This window comes from Epinephelus moara, chromosome 3, assembly GCF_006386435.1.
Source record: "Epinephelus moara isolate mb chromosome 3, YSFRI_EMoa_1.0, whole genome shotgun sequence".
NCBI classification, from domain to species: domain Eukaryota; kingdom Metazoa; phylum Chordata; class Actinopteri; order Perciformes; family Serranidae; genus Epinephelus; species Epinephelus moara.
The window spans coordinates 16,333,520-16,346,161 of NC_065508.1; the positions used below are offsets into that span (position 1 = coordinate 16,333,520).

Below are 12,642 nucleotides of genomic sequence, written 5' to 3' on the forward strand. Positions count from 1 at the left end.
GAACACCACCTGCTGTTTCCTTACATAACAATTTCACAGAAAGGCTTTCATGCATGGATACTGAATATCTATGTATCCTTATTATGTGCATAAGTTATCGCAGGACAGTTTCTTGGTCTTTTAATAATTTATTCACATCTTTGGACTGTATCATGTCAAACATAATCAGAACAAAACACACACACAGACACACACACTTGCCTCTATCTCTACGTGAACCTTCCTTTGACAATCATCACTGTAACACTAAACTTAATAACTAACTTCTTAAAAAGAGTGATGACTTAACCCAGCTTTTTTAAAAAAAACTGCCCTCCCTCCTGGCATCTTAACACTTAATAGGTTTTCACATGGATAGAAGTACAAGAGAGTCCACACACACACACACACACACACACAAAGAGAACATCAGAATACATTTAGCAATAGAACAGCTAAATATATACAGGTTCTCCCTACAATGTCCGTCAAAGTGTGTTTGTAGTGGCCGCTCATGTGATGGGGGGTAAAATCTTCTGAGTGCTGATGATGTCCCCGAGCTTGTGTTTTATCTTCACAAAGAGACGTTTAAACTCCAGACCGTCACCCTGGAAACAGAGACACACATCAACATCTCCCTGAAGATAACTTGCACTTGCACAATGAGCTATAATGTACTCTTCAGCTCTTCTTCCAGGTTATTTATGTTGTTCTTTAAGTTTAGTTTCCCTCCCTTGGTTTGGACCAAAGGGGGAAATAAAGAGTACATTATGTCATCAAACTAAAACTTTTTACATTTGAGCCAAGAGGCGTAAACATGAAATCACGTGGACTAATAGTAACCTCTTCAGTGCTACATGGACCCACAGGGATGTAAGCCTATAAAGTATAAGTGTATATTTTCAGCTGGCTGACAAAAAGCTAATGTCCACTGGCACTTGCTGCCATTTTATCTTCTCTCAACACTGATCCAATTCTTAAATAGCCATTTTGTCAAGTTGTTTTCCATTGCACTACACCACTTGAATCAGCTTAATTTTATATATAAATACATTTAATTAATTAATTGCCTTAGTCAGGAGTTTTCAAAGCCTTTAACTTGTCACACTGCCAAGGAGTGTTCACTGGGGACAACAACTTGAACCTCGTTTGTTTTAATCCACATTTGTTTACATTTTGGCTAACTAGCATTATTAAAAACATGCCGAATATAATATTAACAGTTCGTCTTTGCAACCTACTCATGGATGTACACACAACTTTCACTGAATTACTTTAATACCAAAGAAAACTTAAAACCGTGATGATTCTCAGGCAAGTTCTGGAGTTATAAGGAGCTTCTTTTTTGTATGATTTCTGAGCAGATTAATGAATGTTTACGGTATTCACAAAGGACTCCAAACATAATATTATCCTTGGGGAGTGTAACTGAATATAAAAATATGCGAGTTATGCCTGTGTTCAGATTTGACTGAGCTATGAGTCTGAGAAGGTGTGATTTTTGAACAGCAATCTGCGATAAGGTACACTGACTGCCTCCAACACACACGGTTTGAAAACCACATCCTAAAGATAAATACGGCTTAAAGATGCAGCATGTTTTCCACCAAGACTTGTACTTGAGTTAAAAGAAAAATGTATATTGATATCGGATGATGACGGTGTTGGACATGTTGGTACATCTGCACTGCAGTTGTTTGACTGGATAAATCCTCCAAAACTCTGTTACTTTTTCTCAACAACAGGATGTTGCTGTGTCTATACTTCTTCCATATTCAATAACACACGTCACTGTCTCAGACTTTAGTGTCAGTTTTAATGTGGTAATGGATTACTCATGTTAGACACACATGTACCATTTTGAAAAGCTAAAACTCACCTTAGACAGTCTGAAGTCCAGCAGCACTCTCTGATTCATCTCTAGCAAGTGGACTTTGAAGATGAGTTTGTTATTGCGTTTGTCCAGCGTGCTCACCGTCACCTAAAAGGCAGAAAGAGGCAGATTAAAACCCAAGTGTATTATGGTCTGTAGCAGCTGGAGGAAGCTTATGTGGTCACCCTGCTGTGTCTGGCTGTGTGGTGCAGACGGTGTTTTCTTTACCCATTAAAGAGTGTATTTAACCTCTGTTAAGTTTTGAATCCTGTATACTCGAGCACAGATGTACCTGTTTGGTGCAGGTGAGTTTGAAGCCGAGTGACAGGCTGTCACAGGCGTCCGTCAGGGCAGTCAAGGAGACTTCGGCATTCACAGTGGTGAAGAAACGAGTCATCCTCCGCACTAATCTCTGCCAAGGTGACTACACACAGAAAGGACAGAGTCAGTATGAATGCATTAGCGTTTTAAGGTAGGATTTCGTAAACTCTCTCTCATAAAGCTCACACACGTTATGAGATACATTATATAAAGAGGTTACAAACTGATGTTGCACTGTATGTATGTGAATTACCTGACTGGCTCCAGGTGTGCCCAGCAGCTGACTACCCAGCAGCATGTGCTCCGGCTTGATCGGCTGAGAGAAGCTGACTTGGCCGTCACTTTGGCCAATGATCAACATGGCTTCCCAGCCACCTGCTGCAAAATCAGGCTGAGAGCTGGAAACATTTCTGTCATCACTGCAGAGGGAGAAATTTGGTCTTAAGATTACAGGCACAAACAGAAACACACATCTGAGTTAAAATATTAAAGACACAAAGCTCTGACCTGTTGGCTCGGGATATCTGCCCCACGTCTGATCGAAGATGTTTGTTTCCTGCTGAGCCCAGAGGTGTTTGCTTTGACCCTGCAGAGACACACAGACAGACATCAGTCCAGTGAACACAATATACACTAATACTGATACTGACATTGAGACTTGCCTTGAGTGAACCAGCGGTCTTTCTTTATGTCAGCGATGGTGATGCGACCATCTGGACTGGCCAGCAGCAACTTGGACAACAAACCTGAAGAGAGAGGTTAAATGTGAGTCAAATAAAACTCCAAGACTAAGTCAAAAATATAGTATTCAAACTTAAATAATCTGTGGCTTACTAAGAGGCATTGGTTGTATTTTCTTCCAAGGAGGTAGGTATGTTTTCTTTTGGAGCCAGTCTGAATACTCCTGACAGCTCTCAGTGGGCTGGTCCCACGGCAGCTCTGGAAAAGAAGCAACGCAGAGATAGTGACAAACGTTCCCACCTATAACTGCAAACAGACAATGCTTCTGCAATACCTGAAGATGCAAGGAGAAGAAGCAGGACAGTTCATTAGCATGTTTTAAATTTCCTTCATGCATGTAGAAAGTAGGGATGCATATCGACCATGTGAAAGGCACAAAAAAAAATCGATGAGTTGTGGCATAAAAATAATGCTTAATGTGATCAGAGCTGTGTATCACAACACAAACATATTTTGGAAAATATGCTCAGTATATTATCATGTATTTATTATGAAAACACATGTTGGTATTTATTATGGATGGTCCATCAGCCGACGTTGATCTGGCACGTTTTAATTGTGTCCCAGTAATGTCCAAAAGTGTGTTTTCATTTAGTTTATGAGCTCACTGTATAGTCCTCTGCATAGCACTCTGTACAGACAGTGAGCAGGGAGTACTTGATGAGTGAATGATTTCAGACACAGCCTCAGACTTTGTGATCTTACCTCCAGCCAGCATGGCAGTGAGAACGATCCCACAGGCCCAGATATCTGCAGGCTGAGCTTTGTACTCTGTTTGGCTGAGAAGCTCCGGAGCCACGTAGGGAAGAGTCCCGCAGAGTCGACTCAGAAGACGCTCTCGTCCTTTGAAGCGAAACATGGTGGCCAGGCCAAAGTCTGTCAGCTTCAGGTTATCTAAAGGTAGAGAACAGCAGATGATGGTTATTATAATAATAAATGCACACTAGAGTTATTCCTTCTACCTTCTCGATACACACTGTATTTCCTCACCTTTGTCATCCAGCAAAATGTTCTCTGGCTTTATGTCTCTGTGGGTGATGCCCTTACAGTGGAGGTATTCCTGCAGAAGTGCAACTGAGAGTTTAATAACAGCAGAATCAGGTGCAGAAACATTAACACACAGATTTGACTTCACTCACCACAGCTGCTATTAGCTGCTGGAAAAATCTATGAGCATCTTTCTCTGCCATCCCAACATCAGGCTCTAAAACAAAAAGAACATTTTAATAACTTGAATGACTAACCACTATCCAAACACACAGCATCCTATAAATAAACAGCATCTCTAGAAAGTAGCAGCAGAGTAATGCATCAGGCTATCAGCCTTTTATTGAATATCAACTATCAACCAGTCATGTGATCCACTGCCAATACTGTTTGTCATTTTTCCAATTTGGCTATGTAAATGCATTTTAATTTGAAGAGTAAAACAGAGGACAAAAATAAGAGGCTATGTTTCCATCCAACTGTCAAGTATACTTTGAATTACATTTATTAAAAAATAAACATCCTAATTAGCAGAAGACTTTTGGCTTGGATTGAATTAAAGAGTTGGATCACAATTACTTTTGTTTGTGTGGACAATTTTTAATATTGAGGCTATTTGGCTATCCTAGGCTTTTCTAATCCAATGTTTTTATAATGAATATAACTGTTAAATTAAACACAGAAAAGAAAATGTAAATGTCTGGAGAGCTTAAAAGGAAACTTAGCATTTTTCAGCCTGGACCCATTTTCCCATGCTTTCTTTTCTAAGTGACTAATGGATACAACAATTTCTGACATTGGTCCAGTATTTAGAGAAACCACTGCAGCCACAGTGGCAAAACAGGCTGTGATGTAATCCTTAAGGGCAATTGTGCACCGTCAGTTAAAGTGTTTTTGCCACTGACAGGCTCACATCCTTATTATAAGCGTCTGACAACGTAATGGAGAGGAACCTACAGAGAAATCAAATGTTTTTCTTTAACCTTTCGCTGTTTGTTACTGTGAACAAGTCTCGCTAAAGAAGAAAACTCATTTTGAAATCTCGTGCGAGGTGCCTTTTTGCAGGAGGAACAACAATGAAAACATTACTGAGAATTGGAGAGAGGAGTGCCAGAAAGAGTCTGTTGTGTTACAGTATGGAGAGCATAGCTCAGTGTTATCTTAAAAAACATTTTAGGGTTCCCAGTAGCGGCTTCACGTTCATTTCCAACCCACTGCCTTTTGCCGAGTGTCATCCCCTCTCTTTCACCCCATTTCACTCTGACAGCTGTCCTATCCAATGAAGGTAAAATGCCAAAACTAATCTTAAAAACAAAAACAACAACAACAACAACAAAAACAAAACATATTTTTATTTCTCTGTAGTGACCTTTCCATAATGTTGACACTTAACAGTAACAATTTGAGCCTGTCAGTTGCAAAAACAGTCATTTTAATGGACCTAAGCTGACAATGCACATTTCCCTGTAGGGTTTACATTGCAGCCTGTTTTGTGGCTGCTGGCTGCAGTGGTCTCCATTCATCACTTCGACACAAAAACACAGGAAAATAGAGTCCAGGTTCAAGAATACGAAAATAAATTTTCCCTTTAAAATGTATTTGAGGGTCAAAAACTGAATACTTGTGACTTCTGGTATGACAGTTGTCATGTTTAAAGAGAAGACTGAATGATTGACCAATTCTCACCAATTCGGTCGAACAGTTCTCCGCCGGTGCAGTACTCCAGGAAGAGGTACATAGTCGTACCTTCCTTCCGATGGCCAAAGAAACGTACGATGTTTTGGTGGTTGAGCATCTAAACAGAAGCAAATGTCACTTTGTTCACATTTAAACATTTCTAATTAAGAAACAGTTTAAGAGGTTTTAGCTACAGCTGAATGATACATGCAAGTTAAAATTACAAAGTCACATTTGAGCTCCAGTTAAAATTATTACATGCAGTTCTATGAAATGGACAAGAGGTGATTTTCTCATGTATATATCATTAGCTAGCAAATACAAATGCCTTTCTGTTTCAGTTAATAATACCTATATTATCCTTTCATACTTAAGGTCATACTGACTGTACTACAGGTGAATGACCCACCTTATGGATGCAGACCTCCTTCTTGACATTTTCAGCGCACTCTTTAGCCTGAGAGGTATCGATCACCTTCACTGCCACCGCCTCCTCCGTCTGCCTGTTCACCAGCAGCCTCACTCTGCAAAAGCACGGAGCAGAGCACAAAAGAGGTGAAATCTGTCGGTTTGTGGGAATGTCAAATGTGGGAAAGTCACCAAGTGTTTGTTGCATATCAGACTTCAACATTATACTGTATTAAAGGTATACTTGTGTTAACTGGGAGAGCAAGTGCATGTTCTCCAAGACAAAGGGGGAGTATCATGTGAGGAACAGATAACAAAGTCTGCAGTCAGCAGCAGATTTCAACTCTTGCAGTAAAAACATGAGGTTAGGGTCAAATTTGCTGCATGGCATCACATGAGCAGGGGCACCTGACTGAACTGTGTGTAAAAAGTAACTGTACATGACATTGATTTGACTCTGTGGTGGCATCAGCCATCTTGCTGGGGCGGCAGCATCTCGACATCTGACTGGAGGAGATTTAACAGACTGGTTAAGAAGGCCAGCTCTGTCCTGGGATGTTCCCTTGACACAGTGGAGGTGGTGGGAGACGGGAGAACAATAGCTAAGCTTTCATCCCTTATGGACAACATGTCCCACCCCATGCATCCCATCCCAAGCTCCTTCAGTGACAGGCTGCTTCACCCACGGTGTTTGAAGGAGCGTTACCGTAGGTCCTTCCTGCTGCTGTCAGACTATACAATCACCACTGCTCCCAGCAGACTTCAAGTACAAAAAACTGACTACCAACAATCAATTATCACTCCTGTGCAATATCAGTATGTACCAATGTGCAATAATGTGAATCTAGCCATTCAGCAGTTTATTTATTTCTCATATCTTGCTTTTAGTCTACTGTTTACAATCATCACTAAGGTGCAATACTACGCTAAAATGTGCAGTACCTATACTTCCAACATTCATCAGCCTGTCAATTTATTATATTTTGCTTTTACTGTTTACTTATTGGACTGATCTGTGTTTATTTTATTTTTTTACCAATGCATACTTTTTATTGCTACTGAAGCATCTAGTTCGCACCATCTTAGCTGCTGAAATGATGCAAATTTCCCTGTCATGGGACTAATAAAGGATTATCTTTAACTCTGACCTTATGTAATCTTGGTACTCATACACAGAATAGGTTGTTGCTTCACATTCCCTTAATCAGAACTGGCCTAGGAATAAAGTCATTATCTTGCAGTGCACCTTAGACATGGAATAATCTGCAAAAGACGTTAAACTTGGACACTCTGCCACCCTTATGGCTGTTTAAATACATTATTTCGGTTCTTGTTTTAATTGAGTGTAGATGCTTTTAACTATACATCTACACCATGACATGTTAATCGTGCTGTATTTCCACATTAAATGCTTTTTGTTTGCTTATTGATTGTTTTTTAATGATAAAGGAGGCTTCATACTCTCCATAGGCTCCTTCTCCCAGAGTCTGAATCAGGTCCCAGTCTTGAACAAAAGGCACAGCCATGCTGCGAACACAAACACAGTCACTGTCAGGCTGTCACAGAAAAACACACACATACACTCATAAACGCAAATTACAGACAAACATTTAATTTATTTAACTTCAGGTAAATGCTGTCCGTCGTACACAGTGTGTAACTAATTATGTTATAATTATATTATGTACCGTTTTATCTGTCAGACTCTTAACAGCGCTGTTAAATGTCATTAATCACCATGATGCTCGAAGCTAAACACATTAATAAGAATAAACAAGTTGCAACACGAGATGTAACTTCGTCGACTCGTAGTTAAATAACTTTCTTACCTGCACAGCTAATTTTCTCAGCCAGCAGCCTTTCCTAAATGTATTAATAAAGATTAGACAAAGTTTTTCATGAGTCCGTGGACTGTGTGGCAGTGACAACAGTGAATTTAGCACAAATTTGGCGCGTTGTTGTTTTTATCGACGGTAATTTCCGCCATTTCGTCATTTCCGCTTCTTCTCGGCCCCTCCTTGGTTCGCGTGCAGCTCTGTCGCCCCCTGCTGGCAAAGGAAAATCACATTGTTCCACACAGCCCTGCCCAAACATGAGAGAAATCCTCTTGAAAAATAGAAATAGAAATAAAAATAAAATAGAAATAAAAATAAATAAATAAACAAAATAAAATGAAAATAAAAATAATTAATTAAAATTACATTACATTCATTATTATTATTATTATTATTATTATTATTATTATTATTATTATTATTTTATTTTTATTTTTTTTTCTGCTTGTCCCCTGGGATGGGTGGGAGAAAAGTTTGTTCTTGTATCTATGTATATGTAATGTTTCATTTTCGACTGTGAATACTAATAAATAAAGTTGGAATTTTTTTTTAATTAAATTTTATTAAATTAAATTAAAGATATATATTTTGTGGGTCTTAACCGTTTGTCAGCAAATCATGATCATAATGTGTAGTCACCATATAATACATTACACAACAATTCAGATCCAGAAATACTTTATTGATCCCTGGAGGTAAAATGAGTTACCTTACAGTTGCTCTTTTACTAGACATGTGCATGGAGAATTTTTTTAATGCATTATGCTACAATATATAACAGAATATATGGAGAGAAAAAAGAAAAATAAGAACTATAAGAGATATGTTCAAATATGTGCATCGTCATACTACAATATATTATTCACAGTGCAAATAAAAAACATGAATAGCTACACAAATTTGGATCTATGTGTGTTAAAACAAATATGCAAGAATAGCATAAACAAGAATGAAAGAATAATAGTTGAAATGTACACTATAAATGCAATATTAATGCCAGAGTGATGCACAGTTGATTATTGCACAGAAAAGCCATTTTCTTGTATATTCATGGGTTTTGAGCATCTGGCCAGGTGTTGTCAGTGCAAGACAAATCTCTCAAAACCAAGATGGCCGATCGAATGCAAGAAGTGTTGGGCAGCTCAAGAATATCTTGCCATTCCTTCTATAATTGGAGACCCTGGAAGGTAAGTAAAATCTGTAAAAAAAAATCAAGTAACATTTAAGGAGTAGTACAGTTGTTAAATTATCCAAATATTGATTATATGTTGTGAGAAAATTGCGATCACCTGTCCACTTAACTGGGCATCATGCATCGCTGGCTGTATTTAAACTATTACTGCAACGTTGTTGTTGTTGTTGAAAATACTTTGTCTGCAGTAACTTTTTTTGGGCTGTAAATCAATTGATTTATGCATTAGAAGGTAATTTATAGTTTTTGTGACAGAAACAATATTCTGACAATATTCTTGTTATTTTTGCAGAAAATGTTAAATTGGAAAAATGATATAGTTCAGCAGGAGGAGGTGTGTGGGGGGTGTGGAGTGAAGAGGAAGGATCTGAAAGAGGGAGAGGGGAAGGTAGGTACAGAAGGGAGGAGTAGAAAGAGAGAGGGGAGAAGCTGAGAAGTCAGGAGCAAAGTTCAGTGCCTTTGTATGGCATTAAACAGTATTAGAATTTGTTTAAAAATGTAAACACACTGGTTTAACAGCATTAAAATATATTGTTATAGTTTCATATTATATATATCAATTTTTGATTGATTTATATATCTTTTTAGTTTGAAACTTGCTATGCTTGTATGTTTAAAAAAATTAACTTCATAATTCTTTTTCATGCCTGAAGAGGAATAAAAAAAACTGAAGAAGAAAAATCTTGACTGGGGTCGTAATAATTCATGCATGAAATAAATATATCTAAATAGCACCCATGATCAACAACTAAAATAAAATTAAAAAAAACAAAACAATAATAAATATAAAAGGCCCAAAACCTCCATCTGCATAATCTTCTGAATGTGTTACTTTCTTAGGTACCAAAAGGCCAAGTGCCTTAAAGTGTAAGGCTCCAATAGACTTTATTATTACATGCTTCAGTAATGTTGGAGACTTTGGCAATATGATGACTTTGTAAGAGTACACCAGCAGTATGGTTATATCCAGAGGGTGGCGCCCTTGGAAGCATGAATGTGTAAATTTCATAATAATCAGTTTATCAGATTATACTGGGAGTAAAATTGGCATATTGGCCAGAAATCAGGGAAAATGCAAGTGCTAAGAAAGGAAAACTTTATCCCTTTAGAAGTGAGTGTCCTTCCTAGTTCACAATTTAACAAATCAACATGTATTAGAAGGTGAGCAGCCACTTAATTGTCACCGAGCTGCTGACAAACTACCACAAACAATGCAAAATGACCACAAAAAGAGACTCAGAACAACTGTAAATAACTTTGTACATGTTGTCTACTGCCACAGTGCTTTCACAGAGAGTCTGTCACACCTTTGATAGATTTAAAGAGTATAAATCGGTACGCTGTATTAGTAACCGAACAAATAACAGTCAGTGAAATGGCTGTAATGGTCAGGGTGAGCTACCGCTAAACCACACTCTGGTATGACTGAGTGTGCAATCAATAACCACATCAATGTGTCAATAAGTAAAGCTCAACAGTGCCTGCAGGTTTTGGGAAATGATGCAGGTTGGCTGGTTTCACAATTACTTTTTATTTACTGTTACTGTTGACTGTTTTATGCAACATGTGGCCGGGTGTGTACACACGGTGGAAAATCCAGGCTCAAAACTGGCCTATTTAAAGTGAAGACACACAAACAAGAGTCATCTGAACTACAACAGTCAAAATCAACAGGTAAACTTTGTTGTATTTATTGACTTGTTTCAAGTCTTTGAGGAGGACGGTCATGAATTGGTAATAAGGACCTAATAATATTTCTTTTCTCTTAGTTTTTTTGCTTATATTGTTTGACATTTAAAAAGTACTCCTAATTATTGTAATATAATTAATGAAAAGACTATTGTTTTTGTCTTCGTTAGTCGAGTGGAAACTGAAACTGAATTATTTAAATTATTAAGGTCTAACGCAATAGTAGAAATTTTATGAGAACTTGTTCGGATGTTTTCTGTCACACACACACACACACACACTATTGATTTCCTTTTATTTGTCCTGAAGTTAATAAGTACCAGGATGGCCTTTGTTAATCTGGTCCCTCTTTCCAACATCCACTTTGAAATAAATGTACTGCTCCTCGGAAATCCTCTCATTTTTTCGTTCCCTGGTTTAAGGTTCAGCATGGGATTTTCTGTGCACTGGAGTTGGCTTGCTGCACTTTCATGTCTCCTCTGTATGGGTAAGCTACCTTTATAATATTCTATATGTAATTTTGACCATGTCCATGTCCATGTATTTTTATTTACTATATAAGTCAAGCTGACTTTTGTAAGATAGCTACACATACTAAACTGTAAATGTTCAGTCCTTTACGAACATATTTTTAAATAATTCACAACTTAATTTTTTTCAAGACAATTTTGTCTAATTGGTCAAATATTTGCTTTTCCGAGATGAGATTTTGCTGCTGGTTTATTTGTTTGAATTTAAGAGAAAATCATGTTCCTAATATGTGCTGTTTTAATTTATTTTATTTTTATTTTAAATTACAGGCAAATAATAATGCACAAAGCACAGATCACAACATGACAATATGGTCACACAAACAAAAACAAACAAATGTTAGACTTACACAGACCAAAGTGGAAAAAGAAAAGACAAATAGAAGACAGTGGGATCAAATCAGTAAATCACATGATTAAGTTAACAGCACTAGTAAATAAAGTAAAGTAAAACAAAATACAATACAATTAGATAAAATTAGATAAATTAAATTAAATTAAATTAAATCAAATTAAAAATAAAATAAACCTAAAAAATAAAAATAAAAATAAAAAATGTAATGAAGTTTATATGACAGGTAGACTGTAATTATAGATTTATATAGTTCCACTTTTCATTAGAGCAAATTCTCCCATTTCATGTTATGTTGTACTTTACAATGGTTTGTAAAAATAATTGTTTTGCACTGTCATTGCACTGTATTTTTCAGGAAACTTAAAATTTAAATTTTGTTCTTGATTGAGCTTTAAATGAAAATATATAAAAAGGTGTTAGTTCAAAAGAAATGTTGAGAGGCCCGAGCCAGCCTTGGATATCACTCCAGAAACCTGCAACATAAGGGCAGTAGAAAAACAAATGCAGCTGGTCTTCCTCTTCCTCATTGCAGAATCTACATAGTGATGAATTTTCGATATTAAACATATGAAGTTGGTTTTGCTAATATTCATTTAAATAGCCAATCAGTGGGGACATTTTAACTGAAAAAGGGACAAAGTTTACTATCAAGGAATTGGTGCACAGAAGGTAAATATTAACTTGTTCTCCAAAGACTACTGTGGTGATTTTTATTTATCCAGGACGCTTTTAGGGATAAATTCATCACTTCAATGTTTTTTTAGATTATTTTATGCACCGTTTATAGTGCCAGCTTTAAACAATTTAAATGTAATTTTCATTAAAGCCTCAACACTATTTATATGAATGTGTAGGCAAATGTAAATAATAAAAACAACTTGTGTCTTAAGCCCACATGTATGTTAACTTTTTAACAATGCAGCAACACAGCCCAAATCCTATGGAGACCTATGTATTGAAGGGGCCCTTTTTTATCAATCAATCAATTCAATCAATCAATTTTATTTATAAAGCCCAATATCACAAATCACAATTTGCCTCACAGGGCTTTACAG

General features: G+C 37.0%; 2 protein-coding genes across 2 annotated transcripts in view; one reads left to right on the plus strand and one right to left on the minus strand.

The window, feature by feature from the left end:
- Nucleotides 1-118: 118 nt before the first annotated feature.
- On the minus strand, nucleotides 119-7,950 carry chek1 (checkpoint kinase 1). Its single transcript, XM_050040319.1, has 14 exons — nucleotides 7,816-7,950; nucleotides 7,448-7,513; nucleotides 5,988-6,102; nucleotides 5,588-5,696; nucleotides 4,054-4,118; nucleotides 3,905-3,974; nucleotides 3,620-3,808; nucleotides 3,008-3,112; nucleotides 2,836-2,919; nucleotides 2,681-2,759; nucleotides 2,427-2,592; nucleotides 2,145-2,276; nucleotides 1,859-1,960; nucleotides 119-587 (listed from the first exon to the last, which is right to left on the minus strand). Exons 2-14 carry the CDS (start codon nucleotides 7,510-7,512, stop codon nucleotides 492-494), a joined length of 1,377 nt encoding a protein of 458 aa, XP_049896276.1. The 5' UTR covers nucleotide 7,513; nucleotides 7,816-7,950; the 3' UTR covers nucleotides 119-491.
- A 2,653-nt stretch (nucleotides 7,951-10,603) lies between these two features.
- The window catches only part of LOC126384004 (complement factor B-like), a 19,642-nt gene continuing 17,603 nt past the window's right edge, over nucleotides 10,604-12,642 (plus strand). Inside the window, exons 1-2 of the mRNA XM_050034807.1 lie at nucleotides 10,604-10,687; nucleotides 11,125-11,189. Coding sequence (XP_049890764.1) covers nucleotides 11,132-11,189 — 58 coding nt within the window. The 5' untranslated portion in view covers nucleotides 10,604-10,687; nucleotides 11,125-11,131. The remainder of the gene's footprint in view (nucleotides 10,688-11,124; nucleotides 11,190-12,642) is intronic.